The sequence below is a fragment of the Neomonachus schauinslandi genome, chromosome 4 (genome assembly GCF_002201575.2).
Source record: "Neomonachus schauinslandi chromosome 4, ASM220157v2, whole genome shotgun sequence".
In the NCBI taxonomy this organism is placed as follows: domain Eukaryota; kingdom Metazoa; phylum Chordata; class Mammalia; order Carnivora; family Phocidae; genus Neomonachus; species Neomonachus schauinslandi.
The window spans coordinates 71607909-71633925 of record NC_058406.1 but is presented as its reverse complement, the minus strand read 5'-3'; the positions used below and the strand labels follow the sequence as shown (position 1 = coordinate 71633925).

At 38.0% G+C, this 26017-nt stretch overlaps 1 protein-coding gene across 2 annotated transcripts in view; it reads right to left on the bottom strand.

Moving 5' to 3' along the window:
• Nucleotides 1-3797: 3797 nt before the first annotated feature.
• The window catches only part of HS2ST1 (heparan sulfate 2-O-sulfotransferase 1), a 167615-nt gene continuing 145395 nt past the window's right edge, over nt 3798-26017 (bottom strand). Inside the window, exons 4-7 of one of the 2 annotated variants that reach the window (XM_021689977.1) lie at nt 18557-18695; nt 7606-7703; nt 5646-5803; nt 3798-4777 (exon numbers count right to left, since the gene is read on the bottom strand). In XM_021689977.1, coding sequence (XP_021545652.1) covers nt 4548-4777; nt 5646-5803; nt 7606-7703; nt 18557-18695 — 625 coding nt within the window. In that variant the 3' untranslated portion in view covers nt 3798-4547. The remainder of the gene's footprint in view (nt 4778-5645; nt 5804-7605; nt 7704-18556; nt 18696-26017) is intronic. The other variant, XM_021689978.1, reaches the window with a different exon arrangement.

Below are 26017 nucleotides of genomic sequence, written 5' to 3'. Positions count from 1 at the left end.
TGGGGGAGGAGGGAGAAGAGAGGGAGAGCCGAGACAGAGGAAGGGGTGAGCATCTTCCAACATGGATTGTGATGGGGCAAAGGCACTGTTTAGCTGTCTGTAGTATTCAGAAAATAAAAGTCAAAATAGACAACCCATGTTTTCTCAAAATTACATTCAACACTGCTTTAGAGATGCTCACATACCTGACTCTCAATAGAAAGCTGGGGAAGCTGTCTAAAAAATCAGATAGACAGCACCAGTGGGTCTAACTCATAGGCTCACCAGTAATGTGTTTTAAAGAGATCATCACCATCAGGGTCCCTCTATCAATAGTACTGCAAAGGTCACAAAGCTGCATGAACTTAAATTACAGGATAAATCTGACTAAGTGATCGCCCATTTCAATCTCTAAAATTCCCACTGCGGGAAATCAGAAAGTAAGCTCCACTCCAGAGGAGCTGAATTGGCAGTGCATTTGAAACAGGGATGCTTTTCCCTCAAAAGGCTGCCTGAACAGCAGTTTAGTTGGCACGGTACAGCAATTCTGCATAGGGTAAATGGATGCAAAAATTTCACAGCAATTGCCCTGCTTCCTCTCAAAGTAAATAGCACTAATTTATGAAGAGGCAACTTTTCAAATCATAAAGTAGAAGCACCTGGGCCTCTTACAGACAAACTTCATAAAAGTTTACAGTACCGTACAGCATGGTACTTCTCATAATAAAGGCTTCTAGAACCTTAGGTGTGTTTGAGAATGATCAATGGGAAAACCCAGATAGATGGCTTACACAGATGTTCTCTCTGCGGAATTTGAATATAAATTAAAATACCAGCTATGCACTTGGGAACCAGCCTTTAGTTAAATTCTCTAGTGCTTTTAAGAATTTTTATTTTATTAGAAAAAGAGAATCATTGTCTACAAACTATTTTCTTTCTAACTATGCAAATACAATGAGCAAATCATCTGCAATATCAAAATACTGTTTGTAAATCACTGATGGCACTAACAATTTTAGGAATTTCCAATAGGACATAATATTGAGAAAGAGCAACAGATTTCAAATTATAGGCATTAACTGAATTTTAAGAATAGGAAATAAAATCTAAAGTTTAAAAGTCAGTAAGTTTAAGTTCTCTGATTTTCAATAATTTAAACCCAATCATCAAGAATTCAGAAGCACCCAATATGTTCAAAGTTGCACAAATGGGTATGGATGATAGAAAAGTAATCCCCATGCAATATTTTAAGTGTTGCTATCAGATATATTTAAGCGGTACTTTACAGATTAAAGCTCCGTAAAATCAAAATATATCCTCCCCATTACATTTTAAAACAGTCACAATAATTTATCGACAGTTGCCATTTCACAGCAATTAGAAAACAGGAGTTGATACAAGTTGAACAAAAAAAGTATTTTCCTCTTTTAGGAAATAAACATATGCATATATATACACACACACACACACATACACACATAACATCATCTTTTAAAACTCAAAGTGGTTAATTTGCTTTTGTATTATTAAAAAAAATTCCCTATGGTCAAATACTGAAAAAGCGCAAAGGCTGAAAAAAGAAAACCACATTTGCCACTTTTAAAAAATACATTATTGTCTCAGTGGTTCTATTTTTTTGATTATAAAGTTAGGTATTACGAGGACTCTGCACTCGTCAGACTCCCAGGACGGTACTGGACCAGACGGAATTCAATCTAACCCTTTCTCCGTCTCCAGGAAGGATACTCCCTAACCCATCCTACAAGATGATAGAATACATGCCTCTCTTATGAACTGTTAAACTGGGAAAGAAAACATGCCCACCTGGAAGCAATCTAAGTCATAAAAGTTCATCAATCTGTGGGAGAGACCACCTGATTAAGAAAGCTATTTGGATATAAGTTAGGAGCTTTTGGAAGTATATAAACTTTTAGGTCACCAGAATACAGATTTAAAAAATGGTTTCTCCATAAATAACCATCTATTATGGGGGTTGGTAAACTACAACCCATGGTCCCTATCTGGCATGTCACCTGTCTTGGTAATAAAGTATTATTGGAACACAGCCATGCTCACTCATGTCTGTGTTGTCTATAGCGGCTTTTGTGTTCAAATGACAGGGCTGAGTAGTTTTGCCGGAGACTATAGAGACTGCAAAGCCTAAAAGAGTTACCCTCTGGACCTTTGTAGGAGAAGTTTACTGAACCCATGACACAGGGCACTACGTGCTACTCTAGTTCCCTAAGAGTTAATGCACCTCAAGATTTTAGCGTGTCCTCCAAGAATAACCTGCACACTGGGGGGTTCCTTAACAGATTACATGTCAAACACCCCACCCTTGAAGTGGTGCTTTCCTTTTGGGCAAGGGAATAATTTGTATAGATTTTCAATAAATATCCGTAAAAGTTAATAAATACACACACAAAAAGGAAGCCAAATAAGGAAAGTATACCTATGAATGTTCTCAATGTCTTCCTGTTAAGGGGGGGGGAGGAGTACTAAAATGATTCTCTGCCAACTTCCTTCAGCTTTTCTTTAAATTTGTTTGTTTTTTGATAAGTCATGCCCCCTCCTCACCCCCATACAATTACGAACCTTTAAAGCAGCCTGCCTAAAATGTTTCTTTACCTAGTTTGGTGAGACTTTGTTCAGGAACAGTATTTATTTAAACTAAACATAGTAAAGATTATTCTTTTAGAAAATGTTCCTAAAATTCTTTATCTCTGTTACTCTAAGAGGGGTAAGATGGTACAGGGAAAGTAAACTCTGCAAAATATACCTTAACAACCAGAGGTACAAAATAGCTACCATTTCTGAACGGTAACGTAAAATAAAAACAGACAAATCTCCCAAATTTGAAGAGCACATTTTCCCCTGCCCTGAGTCAGCTAACGAAGTCTTTTTCAAACATGGAACCTCCTGAACTCAAGCAGCTGTTCATGAATCTTTAAGAGTTCACAGGTGTTTCATATTTCCATAGTTGTTCAAACAGGGAAGATAAAACAGAGAAGATACTTATCGAACACAAATTTATATCAAGATTAACCGTTTTTTCAAACCAGGTTAGAAGTAGACTTTTCCCTTCTTTGTTAAAAAATGAACGGTACGGAACTGTACGTGATAGATGTTTCCATCACCCCTTATGGTTCTACAGCGCGTTAACAGTTTCCAAAGTGCTTTCACGTGCCGTCTCATTTATTCCTCACAACACCCCTGTGAGGTAGGTACAGCAGGTATTAGTCTCCTCATTTCAAGATGAGGAAACTGAGGCAAAGAGAGGTTAAGTGACTTGCCCAAGATCACACGGCTGATAAGTGGCAGAGCCAGGACCAGAAATCAAATTTTCTGACTCCTTGGCCAGTACTCTTTCCACTCTAATTACTGCCCCCAATTATGAATAATGTTCTGTGTATCAAAATTGAAAGGTTACTGAAGTTCATTTCAGTGATGTTTAACAGTAAAGTTAATTGAGAACTACAAGAACAGTAGGTCTGATGATTTTACTTGAATAATAAAACTGGTGCAAAACCACTTTTACGTAATTACTTACAACCTTTTGGTCCAAATACATAAAATATGCAATATTTACAGCAATTTCCTTTCTTTTTTTGTAAATGCAATGCTTTAAAACACATTATAAAGCACCTTAGTAAAAATAGTCTACAAGTAAAAGTACAGAAGTAGGAAAATCCTACCCATACCACAGCTCACTAATGGGAGTTATAATATGGAATCACCAATATGTCAGTATACCGCTCTACAAATAACCCATGGAGGAACAAATACTAAACTTACTTTTTTGATATTAATGTGTGGCAGCCTTAATTAAAACTCCTGACAATGTCAACATTCTTTGAAGTATCTCCCCAATCTTAGATACTGGGGAGACGGGAATGAGAAATACTGCTTTGACTCTTTTAAAATTGGTTTTTAACACTAATGATCAGTTTTTCTTTTTTAAAGAATATTAAACCGACCTACATAAATGTGGGCAATTCCAACTACAGCAGAAACATTCTTAGCAAATAGGATCAAACATTCCAATGAATTTCATGAGACATGATTCACAAAAACAAAACACACACTGCCAAACAGTTAATAACACTATTCAGTAGAGGTGTATAACCCAAACCTCCAGGTGAGGGCGGAAGTAGCAAATGGATTCATCTTCACTCATGGTTAGCTGGAAAAAAAATGCTTTATCAAAAAGACAGTATCAGAACTTGTGTTTAAAATTGTATTTAGCCTCCAATTAGACCTGCTATGTGTTTATTTTAGGTGATGTGTAGGCTTTTTCCAAGCAGGAGATTATAACTCCCACCAAAATTTAACCAGGAAAAAAGAAAAAAAGAAAAAAAAAGGAAGAAGAAAAAAAGGCCGAAACTGAAACCTCTTAGGCCACTGAAACTTACCAGCCAGCATCTACCTCCTCGGTGTTACTGTTCCCTAACTTGGCTCAATACACACGGTCTTACACACCAATCAGCAACCTGACTTGTGGGGCCGAGAACGAAGGTGAAGACAGGGTCAAAGTTTTAGTTCAAGAACCTAAGAGTCACACCTTGTACTCAGTTCGATTTAGGGTAAATCTTTTCATAGAAAAAGTTTTGTGCGAGGATGTAGAGGTCTCCGTCTTTTTCCCGTACAGCGTGGGCTCTGATGAACTGGAACTGCTCCAGAGCAAATTCATAGAACTCATTCTCCATTTTCCAAATGTCAGACTGCTGCAGTTTTGCAATGGTTTGTTTAGTTGGGAGTTTCTTCTCCGTGGTTTTCCTAAGATGAGATTTCTTTCCTACTTACGAAGGAAAAAAGGAAAAGGTGAGTAATTCTGAGAACACACAAAAGAGCGATGCTTCTTTACGTGGAGAAATGGATTAAGTTAATGTGGCACTTTGAAGGACAGTAACAGTGTTTTGCATTAATATCATTCAGGTGAAACTAGTGCCCTAATCATACTAGAACTGTGATTTATTCCTTTATAATGTAAATCCTGAACCTGTTAAAGACTGAATGAGATGTCACATAAGAAAAGTAAGGATCACCACTCAGTAAAGTGTAGGCTATCGCCTTACATGCTGTTCTAATCTCAAACGCTTGGTGCTCTAACTAGTTTATTTTTTAAATATGATAAAATATCTATTTTCAAACTTAATACTAATTTACCATAACCTACATTCTCTACGTGTGAGAAGCTAGGGTATATGCATACTCTAGAAGAGTCACTATATTGTATTGTATATTGTAATCAGCACGTGCTGATTATCACGGCCAGGACTCAGTCTCACCGTCCCACCCCTACTCCAAACAGCATTAGGCAGGTCTCAGGTGCAATACGGTCATAATGTTTGGTATCTGGCATTAGTTAATATTACACATTTCTAACGAAGGCTGGTTCTGCAGATCGTATCTTTCCACTATTCCTACAATGCCTTCTAATTATCATCTAATGCATGTTTATTTGCTCAAAAAATACTGAACGAACACCAGCTGTGTGCCAGGCTCTGTTTTGTACCGAAAATGCTAAGAAGAAACAGGCAATATACCTGCCTTTCTGGAGTTATATCTTGTGCTTTACTCAAGAAATGTCAAATCACACATATTTTTCAAGTTGCAAACAAACAAAGCTAAGGACAGCTTTAAAAAGAAACCCATCCTTTATATACCTGTTCGGTAGAGTTCTGTAGCGCCCCTGAAGAACCGGGGCAAAGCCGCTTCCAGCAACATGATAAAATCTTCAAGCTCTTCAGTAACTCCCACCAGAAAGTATTCATTAATTAGGTTATACTTGGCTTGATCCATAGCCCACCTGCTTCCCACATTCCTAAAACCAAAGAAAAGGAATTAAAAACCTGGCTGCGAAATCTGCTAAGTATTTTTGATGCCTCTGACACTACATATTATGGAGAAAATAAACACGTGTCCATCCAAAGCCTTAATGCCCTTTTATTAATGTCTTCGGTGGGGGTGGGGGGAAGTAAATTACTTGATTTCGAAGGTCCCTCCCAGTTCAACGAATCTATGAAATATACTAAAGCAGTTCAATTAAAATCTCCTCACTAAAGTCCAAAAGAGCAATACCCTTTTATTGCTCTAAGGCGGGGTTGGCAAACTTTTTCTGTAAAGTGCCAGGGAGCAAATATCTTTGGCTTTGCAGGCCATATGTTCTTGGTTACAAATACTTAACTTTGATCTTGAAGCATGAAAACAGTCATGGACAATAATAAATGGAGATGGCTGTGTTCCAATAAAACTTTATTTATAAAAACAGGTGATGGGCCAAATTTGGCCTCCAGGTTGTAATTTGCCAATCCCCATTCTAAGGATATGATTAAAAATTGAGAAGATGTTCTTCCTTTGTTTCCAGTTCTTCTTATGCTGTTATTATGCTTTGGTATAATCTATTGAGTAGGACCCTTAAGGTTCACAGTGATCCTGGGGCACCTGGGTGGCTCAGTCGTTAAACATCTGCCTTCAGCTCAGGTCATGATCCCAGGGTCCTGGGATCAGGTCCCACATCGGGCTCCCTGCTCAGCGGGAAGTCTGCTTCTCCCTCTCCCACTCCCCCTGCTTATGTTGCCTCTCTCGCGGTCTCTGTCAAAAAATAAAATCTTTAAAAAAAGAAAAAAAGGTTCACAGTGATCCAAATAACATGTCTCACATAATGAGAAAAAGAATTAAGGCATTCCTTGCACTTCTCATCATGGTTTTAAGGAAGACACTAACTCTGAATGAGTTCCTGTTTCTACTTTACCTATTAAAGCAATTAGAACAAATAAATATGTATAAAAATGTACCATTTTTTAAATTTTATTGTTATGTTAATCACCATACATTACATCATTAGTTTTTGAAAATGTACCATTTTTTTTAAAAACTGAAAACTCCGCACATTCTGAGGAAATAAACTCTTTATTAAAGATAAAATATCTATTTTCCACCCCACATTTATTAGCAGACTAAACTGCAACCATAACCTTGACTTCTCTCAAAGTAAAAAAATCAGTTAACAGTAAACCCAGGTGAATAATTTACCCACTAAGCCTTTTCTTGATCTAAACTGAATGGCTAAAACAATAAGCTTAGGAGAAAATGAGGTTTATGAAATGATCCCTGGCCTCTAATTAAGAGCTTTGCTGGAATATAGCAAAACATGTTAACACCAAAACCAAAAAACTACGGGGCGCCTGGGTGGCTCACTTGGTTAAGCGTCTGCCTTCGGCTCAGGTCATGATCTCAGGGTCCTGGGATCGAGTCCCGCATCGGGAACCCTGCTCAGCGGGAAGCCTGCTTCTCCCTCTGCCTCTGCCCCCTTCCCTGTTTGTACTCTCGCTCGCACTCTCTCAAATAATAAAATAAAATAAAAAACAAAAAAACGAAAAAAAAACCCAAATTAAAAACCAGCATCTGAGAAAACATTGCAAGGATATGATGTATGAAGAATCTCTTCAATGCACTTAAAGGTAACTATAAAACTAGGTATTACTTAATTACATGTTATTTTTAGCCTGGTCTTTCACTAATTTCCCTATAGCTAGCCCATGACTACTATGTTCACACTTGTGAAAAACAGATTATAGAGATAATAAAGAAGATTGTCAACTTGAGCTAACTTTATGTCCCTACCAGCATTCGGAGCTGTGGCCACAGAAGAATGGGATTTGAAGCCAGAGCTTCTCCGGAGCACAGTCTGAGCCGCCCTCGGCTACACATTCATCAAAGGTCTGGAAGAGACACAAAGCAGCACATATGAGTCATAAACGCAGGTCTCACCTACCAAACACCTTAACAGGGAAGTTATTAAATACATGGGCCGCAGCGGGTGGGATGAGCTAGTGAATTAAAGAGATAGGTGGGTTACGAAAACACACTTGAGATATTAGGGAAAGTTAAAGGATTTTTTCCCCATCTTTGTTTAATGCTGATGTGTATAGGTTTTTTTGTTTGTTTTGTTTTCTTAACTGATGAAATATACCCTCCCCCACTCAGATAATAATTTGTCCTTGAGAGTAAGTACTGGTTTATGTTGAATTTGTGTATTTGTACTTTCTAGCCCCCTTACAAAGGAAATTAAATAAAAACAAGGCTAAAGATACTTTATGTGAAATAATCATTTGAAAAGAGTATAAAGGAGGACTACACTTAAAAGTCTTCTCTCCTTTTCGCGATAAAACAAACAAAAACTCATTGTACAAAGCAGATACTGATGACCTGTGTGCCCTCCTGTCCAGGGCATCGGACTGAATTAATTAAAAGGGAAAGAGACTCACAGGTTACAAATCTAAAATTAATCGGCTTCACTTCCTTGAATACTGTCTGTCACAGGCATTTTAACAGTAGGCACTACCTGTTTGAAATGATACTGAGATCCCAGAGAACAAACTTGGGAGCTCTGGTTGTCGTGGTGAGACATCTACAAATGCTACCTGTTATTTCTGAGAAGAGAAAGTGTGAAAGAATAGAAAGAGCACGAGAGCTGAGTCAAGGCTCTTAGGTTTCTGGAACCAGGTTTGACCTTATTGTAAGTAAGTCTTTAAGTACTCCAAACCTCAGTTTCTAACCTATACAATTAGATAAACTCAAAGGGCCCCTTTAACCAAAAATCTATGAGAATAGAGCCAAAAAATCCTTACACCTGGTGTTGGGTGGAGCTAGAGTGGAATGATTCTCTTTATTCTGGCAACATTCAAAAGACAACAGCAGACCACACACAGCCCAGAATTTACCCATTCCTTTTATAGATGATCTTCTCCATGATATAGCAAAAAGTCTATGACTTGGGTTTGAATCCTGAACCCAGAAAACTTAAGTTTTGTGTTTGTTTCCTTACCTAAAAAAGGAGGACATGATCTTACTTTGAGGAAGAAATAAAATCATGGATGTAAGAGAATCCACCACAGTGACTGTCCATTGTAGGCATCTGATAAAGGGAATGTGTCTACGTCTGTGCCTGTCTCTCTCCCACTCCACCTCCCCAAGTCAAATACAGTGTTTTGTTGGTTCTTGTTCTCCTTGACCTTCACAGCATTTGACCACCTCTCCTTTCTGAAAATCTCTTGGGTCTCTCTGCCCCTAATAGATCCTTGTCTATTTCTTTGGACACTCCCCTTTCTGGCTTTGTTGGTGCTCTGTGCCTTTCTGAATGTACTATCATTATCTTCTTTGAAGGCATGTTTTGGTCCTTCCACCAGGTATGGAAATTCATCTCCATGATCTTCTCTTTGCCCACTGCCTTCCTTAGCTTATTCACACTTTCTACTTCCTTGGCTTCGTTTATAATTTCTAGGCAAAAGACTTCTAAATCTGTACCTCCAGATCCATCACTTCTCATCTTCTAATACCTAGTGTGCGTGTTCATTTGAATTTCCAATATTACCTCATGCTCAATACTTCTGGCAAAAGGATTACATTGCCCATGTAATTCAGACTGAAGATCTCAGAACATTTACGAATCTTTCTTCTCCCTCACCTAACATCGCTGAGGTAATGTCTTTCCAATCCATCTTTTGTCAATCTTGCTTCTATCAGGGTCCCACATGCAGTGTCTCCATTGTTACAATCACTTTCTAATGGGCTGGCTCCCTTCCCTCCCTTCCTTCAATTCCTTCAACCTGCTCTGTACAGTTACCAGATTAGTCTAAGGAGTCACTTCTAACATCCTCTACTCAGAAACCTTCAATGGTTTCCAATGTCTCAACAACAACAAAAAAATCCAAACTTTTATCCTGGCTTTAAAAAATGCTTCATATTCTGACCTCGAAATGCTAGTCTAGCCTTATCTCTATGTGTAACTTCCATGTTTACCAGATTAGCCTGTTTTGTAATTTCTCAAGCATGTGATATGGACCTTAAATCTATATACCTTTGCTGATTTCTCTAAAAGTGCCTTCCTTCTACCAATCTTGTTTACATGAAGACTACCTTTCCAATGATTCTGGCCCAAAGTTACTCTTACTTTCTTTGGGCTCATATAAATTAATTGTATACTGCCTGGTAATAGCCAGCTTTTAGGATCCAGGTATGTATATCTATATATACATCTTTATCTGAAGAACTTGCTTCATATACTTTTTTTTTTTTAATGTGTATTATGTTTTCTCTCAACTACAATGAAAACTTCTTTGAGGGATCATGCAGTATGCATTTGTGTCCTCCAAAGCACACAATCTATTGCCATTCAAACTGTCTGCACAATTGGTAGTGGAAATAACTGGAAAGACTGCATTTCAGGGATTTACATAAATTTTTTTTTTTTAAAGATTTTATTTATTTATTTGAGAGAAAGAGAGAGAGACAGAGAAAGAGCATGAGAGGGGAGAGGGTCAGAGGGAGAAGCAGGCTCCCCGCTGAGTCGGGAGCCCGATGTGGGACTCGATCCCAGGACTCCGGGGGATCATGACCTGAGCCGAAGGCAGTTGCTTAACCAACTGAGCCACCCAGGCGCCCGGATTTACATAAATTTTAAAGGCACAGTTCTAGTGAAGATGAAGATAGGAGCAGGAACATTTTTTCATGAAGCATTTTCACAGTCCTTAGAGTTCTCTCAAATTCTCTTAGGATCTCTCTGTAGCTAGCTAGATTTACATACATAAAGTATACACACACACACACACACGTAAAGTGAAAACACCTCAGTTTACTCTTAAGACTCAATAAACCCCATGTCAGTGGCCATAACATTATTTCTGAATTTTATGACTTAGATGTGCTGGCCTAAGTCACTTTCTAAAAAGTAGTTTTATTATCATTTATGGCAACCTGTAGCTCATAAAAATAAAACAACCAATGTATGTATCTAACTCTACCATGTTCCAATTTCCAAGAAATCTTTGGCTCAATGATCTGGGTGATGATATATTAGAAGGTTTCTGATTCCATGCCTATCCAATTTAAAAAAGATCCTAGATCATAGTAGTGCTTCTGAAGCTCAGAAGAAGTGCTCTGCTTCTTTACCCCTCTACCTGATTAGAGTCCTGATAGAAAATAAATAAATTATTTTTATTTATAATTTATAATAAATTATTAAGGTGATTGTGGGTGAACACACAATCTCTGCTACCATTTTGTGTGTGTAAGATTCAAGACACTGAAAAGATTCTGCTTAAATATAAGAAACTAGGATACTAAAATGCTGCAATATTAAAAATTTCCATAGAGTTACTCAACTTCGGGGAATTTAAATATCCACTACTAGAATAAAAACTGATTAATGAATAAGCATGCATTAAATTAGTCTCTAGTTAGCCAACTCCTAATTCCTGTGCTCTTGAAGTATTTTGGCATTTCAAATAAAACAATATGTAGATAATCTTCAAGTCTTTTTCTGGCCAGTAGTTTTAAATCTGCTAGCCCACTCTGGCAGTCTCCAAAATTCACTCTTCCATTCTTCGTCATAGAGTTTTAGCCTCTCTTGCAGTTAGGTATAGCCATGTGACCAAGTTCTTGTCAGCAGACTAAAGGCAGAAGTGATATGAGCAGGTTCTGGGTCACTTGGTTAAAAGGAAATTGCTTGCCCTCCACTTCCTTCCTTTCCAACAGGCTGGAAGGCAGAAGTAGTGGTGACCCAAATTCAACAAGCACATAAGGACAACCTCCTAAAGAACAGCAGAATAACAATATGGAAGGAAACCAGGTCCCTGAATGTGTGGAGCAAAGTTGCTCTAAGAGTCTAGACCCCTCACTTTTAGGCTTTTAAGTATGATAAAATTAAATAATCTTATTAAGGGGCACCTGGTGTGGCAGGTTAAGCCTCTGACTTCAGTTCAGGTCATGATCTCAGGGTTCTGGGATGGAGCCCCATGTAGAGCTCTGTGTCCCTCACGTTCCACACTCAGCGGAGAGTCTACTTCTCCCTCTCCCTCTCCTTCTTCCCCTTTCTCCCTGGTCATGCTCTCTCTCTCTCTCTCAAATAAATAAAATCTTAAAAAAATAAAATAATCTTATTTAAATTATTTGGGCTTCTAGAGGCGCCTGGGTGGCTCAGATGGTTAAGCATCTGCCTTCGGCTCAGGTCATGATCCCAGGGTCCTGGGATCGAGCCCCACATCGGGCTCCCCACTCAGCGGGCTCCCCACTCAGCGGGAAGCCTGCTTCTCCCTCTCCCACTCCCCCTGCTTGTGTTCCCTCTCTCGCTGTGTCTCTGTCAAATAAATAAAAAATCTTAAAAAAAAATTATGAACAGTTTTTTCACTTAAAAACCATCTGTATTTAGAAAGAACAATTCATTGTGAGCAAGATACAGATGTTTTTAAAAAGCATGAAATATTAAAATGTTCTTCAGATTATTTAGATTATTAGTTTAGATATTTAACTCCTAAAACTGAAGTTTAAAAAAAGTAATCAAAGTGTGATGCTTCATAGTGATGGCAATTATATTTACATTCAAATCCTCTTCTGCAAAGGATCTTGCTTCACACTTTATACAGAAAACTGAAGCTAAGAGTAAGCTCCCAGGATTTCCTGCTTAGACAAAAGCTTATCTGCATCTCTAGCCCCCTGCTGCCCTCATCTTTAAAGAGGTATTTCCTTCTCCTATCTTTGAATACCATCCTCACCCCCTTCTGAGACCCTGCTCCATCAATTTTTCTCTAGTCTCTTGTATCAGCCATCACCCCTGCTCTCTTTAGATATATAATATGCCCAAGTGTCTATCATCTTAAAGAAACATTGCCTGATGTTTTTTGTTCGTTCTAAAGCCAAACCTCTATCTCAAGAGTGGTCTTTCCTCTGAGTCTTAACTTCATTTCTCAGTTACTCCTCGACCCTTTGGATTCTACTTACATTACTTTTTCAAACAACCCTAATGACCTCCCCAGTGACAAATCTAAGGGACAGTTTTAAATCAATTCCCGCTAACTCCTTTGCAGCTGAAATTATTTTCCATCTATTTAGACTCATCGGGTTTGTCTTCTGATTCTCTGACCTCAGGCTCCTTGCCATGCTTCTCTTTCTCTGTCTACTCCTTAAATGCTAGCACGCCCCAGAGCTACATACTGGCTCCCCTTCTTTTTCTTCTTCCTTTTTCATTTGGTCCTCTTTTTATATTCTAGGTCTTCCAAGTGCAATTTCATTCAATCCCTTGTTTCAACTCCCACCTAATGCTGATGACTCCCAAATCTGTAATTTAGTTCAGACCTATTTCTTGAGATACAAATATAATTTCTAGTGGATACCTCCACTTACTTATACATGATTAAAAAATAATATCCAATCTGAACTCAACATCTTTCTTCAACTCCATGATAACTCTTCTGTTTTCTCTCTTTTGATGAAAGGAAACACCTACAGTCCCATCAGAAACCTGGGAAGAAGACAAGTCAAGGCTGATTCTGGGTTGTGCACTTTTTACTGAGAGAATACTGGTCTATATGAAGCTTTCAAATAAATATGAGCTGTAAAGAATTATACTGTTTTCCTGTGATGCTTTTTACATATAAAATACTACCTATGCAAACAATAATTTTTTCACATGCCTTTGTGAGACAGAATTGTAAAATTCACCAGTGTCAGGGGATTGTGAATTGCTAAGAAATATGGAGGCAGTATTTTTTAAGTTAATGACAGAATCAGGTAGCACTAAGTATGAATTTCTTCTAACCTCATTACTCCCTTGTATAAATTAATACATATTTTTAGGTAGAATACTTTAAATTCACTATAATACTTAGAGCTGTCAATAAGTCTAGTTAATTTAGAGTAAGAAATAAAAAGAATACAAATTGGGGTAGGAATTATAATCCCTGGGACCAATGAGTACTTCTTAACAAACATAAACTGATTCTCTTTTAGATTGTTATTTAGAGCATGTAACTATTTACTCTTTCTAGATATATGACCCCTCCCCCTTGGTGTTCCACTAACAATAGTTAATAAAAAATTTTTAATAATCTACAGGGCAGTTCAAAGCCAAAATACTTATTTATAATTTTAGAAAATGCGAGTGATGAGAATTATAGGCGCAGTTAATATTACTTAGAAGTCGTAAGAAGCCCTACACTGAAAGGAGGACTGAGAGACAAGCTATGGTTATTCAAACTTGGGTATTCGGTTGATATTTTCTCAAAATGAACAAAGTGTACCTGCCTCTTGGCAGAAAACAGTGACAGTGTTAGTAGCCCAGTGGTTCCCAAAGGGAGCTGTTTTGATCCAGCAGGTGACACTTGGCAATGTCTACAGACATTTTTGGTTCTCACAATTGGGGGGTGTGGGGGGTGCTACTAGTTAGGGGTCAGAGATACTGGTTAACATCTTATGTGTATAGAAAGCCCCTCATGACAAGGAGTTCTCTGGCCCAAAACAAGAACAGTGTTGAGGCTGAGAAATCCTGTGGCAGCCGGTGACAAAAGTTAAGCTTTCAAGGAAAAAATAAAATTTTGGAAAACCCAATCTGCCACCTTAAGTTTGACAGTTTCCCAATACTTAAAAGACTTCTCTGATGAGATCAGTGGTGATATTGATGAATGTGAATTTCTGATACTGTATAATAAAATATGTCAACATTTGGACGGTGCACATAACTTAGTGTATGAATATGTTTCCAATGACCAATGCATGAGGTTATACAATTATGCTCAGTTAAAAAATCCATTCAAAGTGTAAAATATATCATCAATGGATTTTAATATAGCAGAGCATAAAAAGTTCACTGCTGTTGTTTCAGATTCCATACTTCAACAACTTTAAGAAACTACTACTTGCCAAGTTTTAGTGCAATATTAAAGAAGAACATCCACAATCTTCTCAAAGGCTCTTAAAATCCTCCCTTTTCCAATTACATATCTGTGTAAACCTGATTTTCTTTATACACCTCAACCAAAAGAACATATTCAACAGATGGATTCAATAGCAGATATGAAAATCCAACTCTCTATATTAAGCCAGATATTTAAAACAATTGCAAAAATGTAAAACACATCTCTTTATACTTTTTGGTTATCTGCATTAAAAAATGGTTATTTGCATTAAAATATATTATTTATGTTACCATATGATGGGTTTCCTGTTATTTTTAAATTAATATTTTTAAAATTTCCCTGTAAATTGGTATATTTATTGATATTGATAAATATCACACAAACAGGGCGCCTGGGTGGCTCAGTTGGTTAAGCGACTGCCTTCGGCTCAGGTCATGATCCTGGAGTCCCGGGATCGAGTCCCACATCAGGCTTCCTGCTCGGCAGGGAGTCTGCTTCATCCTCTGACCCTATCCCCTCTCAGGTGTTCTCTCTCTCTCATTCTCTCTCTCTCAAATAAATAAAATCTTTAAAAAAAAAAAAATATATCACACAAACAAAAGCTCTTTGGGGGTCGGTCCTCCATAACTTAAGAGTAAATGGAGTTCTAAGACTATAAAGTTTGAGAATCACTGATTTCTCTATATAGTTCTTTAATGCTGACCTCTGTATTATTTAATATCCCTATTTTCTAGGTTCTGGGCAAAGATTATACTAAATAAACCTCCAGTTACAAATATAAAGAACAGAGTATTTGAAATCTCCCAATCTTTTGTTCCTTACAAGATCAACTGAAAGCTATCATAGGTATACATATGCCTGAAATGTGTTTGAAATTACTGTTTGACAGTGTAAGGAGGAAGCAGTTTAGATTATGAGTTACTGCAGTTTAAAACACAATAGTTGCCATGAGTGCTGAACTGGATATTATCTAATAGGCTTCCAAGTATCACCTGATGTGTAAACAATATACATTTAAAGGAAAGGAGGAAGAAGTGTTGGAGTGAATTTAGAAGTAACTATCAACAAATTGTGAAGTACTAGGTCATAAAAGTGTTATTAGATTTTATAAAATGTCATAGAATCACCATTTATTTAATATATAATTTCAATGGAAATGAAGCCAATGCAAGGTATTTCCAACCTTTGCCAGGTATTTCCTACGTCATCATAGCCACATTTTAATCACCCTTATCTTCAAATACCCTGCCATTTAAAAAAAATGTTATATGCCATGCAGTTATCAACTCTATAGATATGAGTTTATTAATGAATGAAAGCCCTTCCTAGTTAAAGGTATGAAGTTATTTGCAATAAAACAATATTATTTAACTAATTAGGTCCCAGAATGTTGCCAACACTTGTGTCATGAGAAACAAGCCAAATTATTAAAAATGTGTATGTTTCAACACGTTTCAAGACCAAAGGGTCCATTTTGCCTATCATAAAGCAAAATAATTGTTCACTTTAATAAAGCATTTGTAGATGGCCCTGTCTTCATGAGAATTAAGGTAATACAAAAGTATTTTTCTGATGTTACTAATACTATATCTAAATAAACGGGCGTAGTAATATGTATTTTATAATGATATAAAAAGACAAAACCAAAAACAAACCAAGCGCTATCATTATTCGGGTGAAGAATGGTTAAGTCTCCAGGCTTGGAGAGCATATCTACTTAAATCTTTCAAATATGAAAGGAAAATAATGTTAAAATATCTGCCTGAATTTTTCTGTGGGTACTGAAAATGTAATTTGGGAACATCTCTCATATACAAATGTTGGGTAGCATGTTGCATTCCCTCCCTCCTTTTTAAAGGGAATAGAGGGCTTAAGACGGTGAGCTCTGGAATTAGAGTACTTGTGTATAAATTCCAGCTCTACCACTTACTGGTAGTATAACACTGGACAAGGTACTTAACCTTTCTGTGCCTCAGTTTCCTTATCTGTAAAATAGAGACAAGAACAGCAGCTACCCTATAGAACCATTGCACAGGCTACCTGGAAAAGTAAATACATATATACATATATAACTTAAAACAGTACTTGATACACAATAAGCACTCAACAGATGTGAACTATTAGTGTTATATTAAGTATTATTATTACCTAATTCCCCAAACTACATAGGGCAGCAACCACTAAACCATGGTATCCAGGGCTGACAGTGACAGATGGTGTATGTAGGAACCGATGTGACTGCAAATCTTTTCCTTATCCACATTAATATTCTTTTGGTCAACATGGGAGGTGGATATTAATATTTACTGAGTAAAAACAGTGTAAATATAAGGGCTAAAATTAAAAAAAAAAAAGGAAGAAAGGAAGAAAGGAAGAAAGGAAGGGAAGGAAGGAAGGGAGAGAGGAAAGGAGGAAGAAGTGTTGGAGTGAATTTAGAAATAACTATCAGCAAATTCTGAAGTACTAGGTCACAAAAGAGTTTTATTATTAGATTTTATAAAATGTTGTAGAATCACCATAATATCCTAAGTATATATATATATTTTAGAAGATTAATACTAAGAGATCAGTGAACACTTGGAAAAAAAAAAAGGTCTGGTCAGTTATCTGTGTTTGGATCAGTACCTTCGGCCTAAAGCTTTGAGACTAAGGAAAGAAATAGCAATTTCTAGAAAAGAGAAAAAAGTAAATAAAACAACAAAAAAATCACCTCCTCATGTGACAGAGAAGGCACATGTAACTTAAGTGAGAAATTGTCAGATGTTTATTATTATATCAGGTATCTAGCATCATGATTACACAACACTTTAGGCTCAAACGGTGCAGAATTCACTCATTCAACTCATTTGCTAAGCACTTAACAGATGAATTAGGCAACTGTGCTAAACACTAGGGAAACAAGAAGAATGAAATATAGCCCCTGCTTCAGGAAGTTCACAACCTTTTGGAGAAGACATATATGGAAACAAATAACTCAATTACTACAAATAAATGCTTAAAAAAAGGGGTTTGGATGGAGCGCTCTGGGAGCTTTAAAAGCGACATGACTAACTGTCTATGGGGCACTAGAAAAGACTTCATCGAAGAGCTAACATTTGAGCTAGACCTACAAAGTGGACAGTTTTCCAGAGTGAAGGAGAGACATTCTAAATATGGGGAACAACACACGTGCCAGAAGTGTGAGGCAATAGTTAAGTTTGGAGAAAGGAACACTTCACGTGGCTGAAGCACTGGGCACCTGAGGGAAAATAAGGCAGGAGAAGTTAAGTCTCAGCTTGCGTCAGACTGTGTCTCTTGTGCCTTGGGCAAACTTGTGAGCAGTGGGGTCCCAGTAAAGGTGTCCCACCAGAAAAGTGACAAATCAGTTTGGTATCTCAGAAAAACAACACTGGTGCTACTCTAGAGGATGCACTTAAATAGAAGACAACCCAAATTTGAACCTGCTGGTAAGTAAGAACTGTTACTATTCTCATCTTGTCTGAAAAAAAAAAAACAGCTGCTTTAGCAAAAAAGTGTTCCTAAACCGATGATCACAATTCAATATAAACTGCCACCATGGAGACTAAAAGAACCAAAGTACTTACACAAAACCTCATATAAATGAGTAATTACAATGGTCTCACAGAAAATCGTTAGGACTATAGTAAGAGAAACATTCAGCCCTGGAACTAAAGTAAAATATCTTTTTTAAATGACAAAAAATTATGCGTACATCAAAATATCAACTATAAGTTTTACTTTTGTTTCTTTATACTTTTGGGTTCTTTTCAAAATTTCCACAGTAAGTAGTACATTTAGAATTAGCAAAAAAATTTTAAAAGCACACTGTTCACTGCAGTTGATAAACAATTATCTTTATAAACATCTTAAAACTAAAATATTACCTTTTTGTCTCCTTGTTTTCGTCTTCTTAACCCTGGTCTATAATCATCTCCAAATCTCAGAAAGTAATAGTAAGATACTAGCCTCTCGATAGGATCCCTTATGACATTAATGTAAATTGGTTTCTTCTTCACACCAAATCTGAAGCAGAAGGAAACATAAAAGGTGAAATCTATATTTTTGTTCTGTTTTGGGGTGTCCTGAAATTATAAGTTTGAGGTATAGATTCTATATGGAAAGAAGAACATGAGTTTATTTAAATAACATAGAATATGTGGAGATTAGGAAATAGTTTATGATTATTTATGTTACAATACAGTAAAAAGGAAATAAGAATTTAAAAATCACTGCTGAAGATAAAGAAGAGAAGGGAAATTTGAATGAAAGACAATTTTATATTTTACTGGCAAGAATTACATGAAGCATTTTAATTTCATGTAGCAACGATTTCTCACTTCTGGTCCATCAAACCAGACACACGTTATCAATAGATACAGCGTTAAATCCACACAAGCTGATTTTAAAGACAACAGTGAAAGACATTTAGTTTCCAGCACGGTTTCCTCGGGGAATGAGAAAGAGGTGAAGGATTAGAGGAGACAGAGAAGGCTTTTACTTAGCAACATCTGCAGCACCTAGAATCATCCAGCTGGCTCCTGTTCTAATATCCTCACTTGTCCCAGTCTTGAAACTTTTGTGTTACTTTCATCTCTACTTTCCTTTATTCTGCATTTAGTCCAGTTACCAAGTCCTCTTGATTTTTCTGCTGTTGGCTTCCCCACAGATCTGACCTGTCCTCATCACCCCTTTCCTCTCCACCACCGCCCTCTCCCGGGGCCTCTTGTTTGCATCGTTGCAATAACCTCGTTGGTTTCCTTGCATCGGTATCTCTCCTTCTCAATCTGTCTTCCAGACCAATTCCCAACTGATATCACTAAAACACCATTTATTAAATCATTCCTCTTAGGAATCTGGAATAACTCTACTGTTTATGTTGACATCAAACCCACACTCCTTTGCCTGGTTGCTGATGCCTGCTGGCCTCTCAGGTACCACCTTATTGACCTAACTTTATTTTTAACTGTCCTCAAAGAAGAAACCATCTGTTACAGTTAGGCTCACCTCTTCTACCTCCCCCAGCGTACCACACTTACTCCTATTTCTCGTTACGTGCCTCTGCTCATTCTGTCTTCCTTCACTAGAATGCCATTCTCATTTTTCTATTCTTTCTATTACATTAATGCGTTTTAAAAAAACTTTTTTGTGCACCCGATACATGCCAGCACTATTCTAATACTAGGAGTACAGTGGTGAGAAAAAAAAAGACAGAATTTCTTGTCCTGGTGGAGCCAACATTCTATTTGGGGGAATATAAACCAGTAAGTAAATATGTGAGATGGTAAAAAGTACTAAGGAAAAAAATGATGCAGTGAAAGGGAATAGGAACTGCCAGAAGTGGGGAGAGTACAATTCAAAATAGGGGTTTCCAGGCAGGCCTCTGGAGGAAAATGTTCCAGGAAGATGAAACTCCAGGAGTATGAAGTCCCTGCCCCCTTGGCCCCCCAGCCTCTAAGTGCCAGGCATTTTCAGGGAACAGCAAGGAGATCAGCCTGGCTGCAGCAGAATCAGAAAGTGAGTAGAGAGAAGGAGGTAGGGTGGAGGAAGTGCAGATCATGTGGCCCTACAGAGCTTTATAAGCATCAGAAGGGAAGCTGAGTCATCAGAGAAGTGTCACGATATGGGTTTAATGTACAAAAGGGTGACTATAGTTACCAACACCGTACTGTAAACTTGAAGTTGCTACGGAGAGTAGATTTTAAATGTTCTCACCATAAGGATAGCAACAACAAGATGGTAACTGTGTGAGGTGAAGGATGTGTTAACAAACCTTATTGTGGTAAACACTTTACAATACATGTGTGTCAAATCACCACACTGTGCACCTTAAACTTACACCATATATATGTCAGTGTATCTCAAGCAGGAAGGAAAAAACCCCACCACCGGCTGCTGTTTGGGAATACAATGCAGAGGGGCAATAAAGAAATCCTGTAAAGCCTAGGAAGCCTGGGGCACAACGTGCTGTCTGCTTTCATCAACACCTGCACCCAGGGGCTACTGCTCTCAGGAGATTCCACTCACTGCTTGTCCTATTAGTGTTTCTCTTGTAAGTCTTCTCTCCCCAGGACCATTATAAGCTACTTGAGAACAGGCACAGTACCGAACACTTCTTTTATATATTTCACAGGGCCTAGGAGATACAAATCCTTGCCTACTGATTAGTACTAATTTGAAAGATTAAAAAAAATATATTAGCAATCTCTCCTAAAATAGGAATCACAATGAGAAATGATAGACCTAAGCTTAGGTTGTGTGACTCTGATAAGAGACAGTGAAAGTTGCTTATTCTTTTAACCACTCTTGATATGTTTATTCATCTGTCCACAGAAACTTTCCATTTTAGCTCACAGCTTATAACTTAAATTTCCCTTCTTATTCAAATCTGTTTCCAAAGGCATTAAAAAGCATATACCTAAACTAACCAATTCCACATTTCCCCGTTACTTCTGCCCACTACAATCAATGTCTTACACATCAGCAGGCATTCTATAAGTGCTTTCTACTTAGTTCTTAAGCAAGTGAGTAGTGAAAAGAGACTATACAAGAGAAAAAGCAAGGTGCCTGGATAACTCGATTCTTTCAGCCTCTGAATTACTGAAAATTAACTAACCAGGAAATTCCTAATTTACAAATAGGTTGTATTCTATAAGAACCACTTTCTGTGTGAGAAGGGGTCAGCTGTCTTGACTTCTAGTTCTTTTCTCACCATTAAGTGACTCAAGGTCACTAAAATTCTGCGTACATACAGAAATACTGCAAACTACAGAAAACCCTTCCGTCAAACATTATCATAATATTAAAGTTGTGAGTTGGTTAATCAGAATTGGTATGCATTTTTTTTCACTCAATTCATAAAACCAATAATGCAGTAAACAATTTTTTCACAAGTTTTTAAAAGAGGAAACAGTATCATTGCCAAATACATGGCACTGTCACATTAGGCATTACAGTAGAAGCTCCATGAGGGCAGGGACTGCTTCCCTCTTAGTCATGGCTTTATCACTAGTGTTCAGCACAGTGCCAGACACAAAGGTGTTGAATATTATAGAATTAGGTGGAATAGACTGCTGGAAAGTAACCACTTAGGAAGCCTTTCTGTGGGACAGTGTACTCAGTAACGAGAAGAATGGGGGGGGGGCATCAGAAATACACAGTTGAGGGGTGCCTGGGTGGCTCAGTTGGTACAGTTGGACTCTTGGTTTCAGCTCAGGTTCTGATCTCAGGGTCGTGAGATCAAGCCCCGAGTAAGGCTCCATGCTCAGTGTGGAGTCTGCTTCAGATTCTCTGTCTCCCTCTCCCTCTGTCCTTCCCACTCATGCTGTCTTTCTCTCTCAAATCAATCTTTAAAAAGAAAAGAAAAAAGAAAAGGAAAGAAAAGGAAAGGAGGGGAGAGGAGAGGAGAGGAGAGGAGAGGAGAGAAAAGAAAAAAACACAGGGTGCCTGGGTGGCTCAGATGGTTAAGCGTCTGCCTTCGGCTCAGGTCATGATCCCAGGGTCCTAGGATCGAGTCCCACATCGGGCTCCCTGCTCAGCAGGGAGCCTGCCTCTCTCTCTCTCTCTCTGTCTCTTATGAATAAATAAATAAAATCTTTAAAAAAAAAATAAAGTCTATTAAAAAAAAAAAGAAGAAAGAAAGAAAAAAACACAGCTGCTACCTTAACTGAGAGAGCGGAGTCTTGTAATAGGAAGCTACGAGGAGGGGAACGCACAGGATGATGGGGCAATGACTCCAATCTTAAAACTGTGGGATTCCCTGGGAACCCCCTTACCATCTCCATTATTAGCCAGTGACCACCCTAAGTCATTCTCTCGGGAATTACCTCCTTCCCCATCATCTCCCACCACTGCTTCCTCTTTTTTCCTTCCCCCCAAGTCCCTGACATGTGGGACAGACAGCAATTCTTACCAAGTGGCACTAAAAAGGGGATATGGCACTTTACAAAATTCTTTTTGCTGTCTGGAAAATGACTTTCTGGGCATGGCTTTGGGTGGCATTTATATGTATGAAGTATGATTTTAATGAGCTAACATGTATGAACTCATTCTGAAGATGGATAAGACTATTATTTATATGGGGCGCCTGGGTGGCTCAGTCGGTTAAGCGACTGCCTTCGGCTCAGGTCATGATCCTGGAGTCCCGGGATCGAGTCCCGCATCGGGCTCCCTGCTCGGCAGGGAGCCTGCTTCTCCCTCTGACCCTTCCCCCTCTCATGTGCTCTCTGTCTCTCTCATTCTCTCTGTCTCAAATAAATAAATAAAATCTTTAATAAAAAAAAAAAAAGACTATTATTTATATGTTAGTTATGGTTACATAGACATGGAGGCAAGAGATTCTAACAGAAAACAGGCATGATAAAAATAGCACCTGGGCCATTCAGCTCAGCCGGTTAGGAAACAAGCATCCTTTTAGGTTTGTAGGTTTAATTCTTTAGCCAACCAGGTAGTTTTGTACAGGGGGGGGGATGTGTTCTACGGTCATGAACTCCACCTTTAAACCTAGCCGGGCATCTGAGCTGTTCCTCAGAAGGGCTCAGATGAAAAAAAGACAATCCATCTTCCTCCCAAAAATACAAACTATTATTGACCTATTAGAACATGATCAAGAGGTTAAATAGCAGTGGTGGGAGATGATGGGGAAGGAGGTAATTCCCGAGAGAATGACTTAGGGTGGTCACTGGCTAATAATGGAGATGGTAAGGGGGTTCCCAGGGAATCCCACAGTTTTAAGATTGGAGTCATTGCCCCATCATACTTAGTAGGAATCTGCGATGTTCTATAAAGATCAAAAGGCAAAAAATATAATCTGAGCAGCAGATTGGTAAGAAGACATTTTAGAAACCTTATTCTTGCCCCATCAACATATGTGGTAAGACAAAGAAAGGAACATGAACTGGGCACATGTCTTTACAACTACACTCTATATAGTTTGGATAAATGAATAAATGTCGAGAATGGTTAAAAGAACAAGTGCATACTCAGAACATCTGAAAGTAACCTTGTCGTCTAGTTGGACAAAGCCTACATGGAACATGATGAAGCTGCAAGAGGGCTGACTAGCCTTTGGGAAGCACGATGCTTTGTGATTTCTGCTTCATACTAGATTTAACCTCTTTAGGGAAGCAGCAGTCTCACTGGGGACACTGATATCTTATATATATTTATTCTGGACTCTCTTAGCCCTAAAGTTTCATAGAAACTTTCAAATCCCTCCCCATGTGGCAGGTTCCCACGAAAAAAGTTTTGCAGTGTCTTATAGAGTTACTATACAATCCAGCAATCCCACTTCTATTTGCCCAAGAGAAATGAAGAGGTATGTCCACATAAAATCTATGTGCAAATGTTTTAGCAGCTTTAATCATAATCACCAAAAGCTGGAAACAATCCAAGTATCCACAAACTGGTGGATGGATGAAGACTATGGTGTATCCACACAATGGAATACTAGTCATCCAAGAACTAACTACTGATCGATACATACATTGAATGAATGTCAAAAGCCTTATACTAAGAGAAAGAAGTCAAATTCAAAAGACTTGGTGACCGATTAAATGTACGTGGTAAAGACAGGGGTCCAAAATGACTCTAGTTTCTGGCTTTGATGTCTTTTTTTTTTTTTTAAGAATTTATTTATTTATTTGACAGAGAGAGAGAGAAAGAGGGAGCACAAGCAGGGGGAGCAGCACAGGGAGAGGGAGAAGCAGGCTCCCCACTGAACAGGGAGCCCGATGCAGGCTGGATCGCAGGACCCCAGGATCATGACCTGAGCCAAAGGCAGATGCTTAACTGACTGAGCCACCCAGGTGCCCTGTGGCTTCGATGTCATGATAAAGAAAAATGGGCAAACTTCCCCAAAGGGAATAATGGAGGCAAAGACAGAGTCTTGAGCAATGCCTTATTAAGAGTTGGGAATAAGAAGGGCCAGCATGGATTCAGACAGAGAGAAGAAAAACACCAGTAAGACAACGTGGTAACTGAGAGAAGACAGAATTATAAAAGAACATAACACTGCTTTGTGTGAGACATGGAACCTACTGCTTCACATACATTATCATATTTAATCCTCACAACCACCAGGAAGTAGTTACTTTAATTATCTTCACTTCACAAATGAGGAAAACGCAGATCTGAAGTGATGTGGCTGAAACGGCAGAGCCAGTAAGGAACGGGGAGGATTTAACTGCAAACCCGTCTGGTTTTTGGAGACTGCTCCTAAGCAGTCTAGAGGATCAGTGCTGTAGAAAGAGCTGGTGTTACAAGGTCAATAAAAAGGCAACTCTTGCATATCGCCTGTAATGATTACAATAACTTAAGAAATGTTTCTATAATGTTGTGACATACTTGCTGAAAGCGAGAGAAAATGGTGCAAACTTCAACTGGTTCAGCAGAGAAGTACAAGATAAAAGGGACAATCTCACATAAATCTATAGACTAACAAACTACATTAGGCCTAAAATATTGTCGCTTTATTACTCTCTAGGATATTTCAGACCTAGTGAAGCATTCAGTTATGTGTTTCTTGTCCTGACACATCTGCTCTTTACTGATTCACCTCAATTGTTCTGAGAAAGACAAGAGGTGATATGGAGAACCCAGAATGAGAGCGACAAAGACCCATACTCATTTCTGGGGACAACCACAAAGATATACACCTGACATGCACCTGAATAAGACTGCTGTATCAAAAATAATTTCCAAATATCTAAGACAGATGCTGACATGTCACCCATAGATAGCTAGATCACAGAAAATCTCAGCAGACTCTGATCGAAACCAGCATTCACACAGTATTCTTTCAGCTCAATATTATTCACTATAAAGGGAAATGTCACTGAAATAAATGAAAGAGGTGTTCTAATGTTTTTATTTTGTAAAATTTGAAGAAAATCAAAGTGGAGGTAATAGATGCTGCTGGTAAAGAAGGAGTATGAATTTAAAAGGGAGGATGATCTGTAATATTTTCACTGTTTATAATGAAACATAATGAACTGATAACTACAGAAAAAAATGGGGTTTCAGTGAACTCATTGAGGACAAGAACTACAACTTATTTATTCAACTTTATATTGCCTGCACTCTAGGACATTTTGAAAATGTCCAACCTATACAATTTCTTTTAGTGAAAAGAAATTTATGACATTAATGATATATTATTTTAAAAATTGTGCTGTCCACCAACTGAAATGAAAACAAAAATTGAACACTAAAGAGAGAAATGGAAAAAGGAACTAGGAAATGTGCTAAAACAAACAAACAAACAAACAAAAACGAGAATGAGACTAAGATAAAAAGGACCAAGACAGGACAGGAATACAAACTTGGAACAAGGAGATGTTTTTGTTATT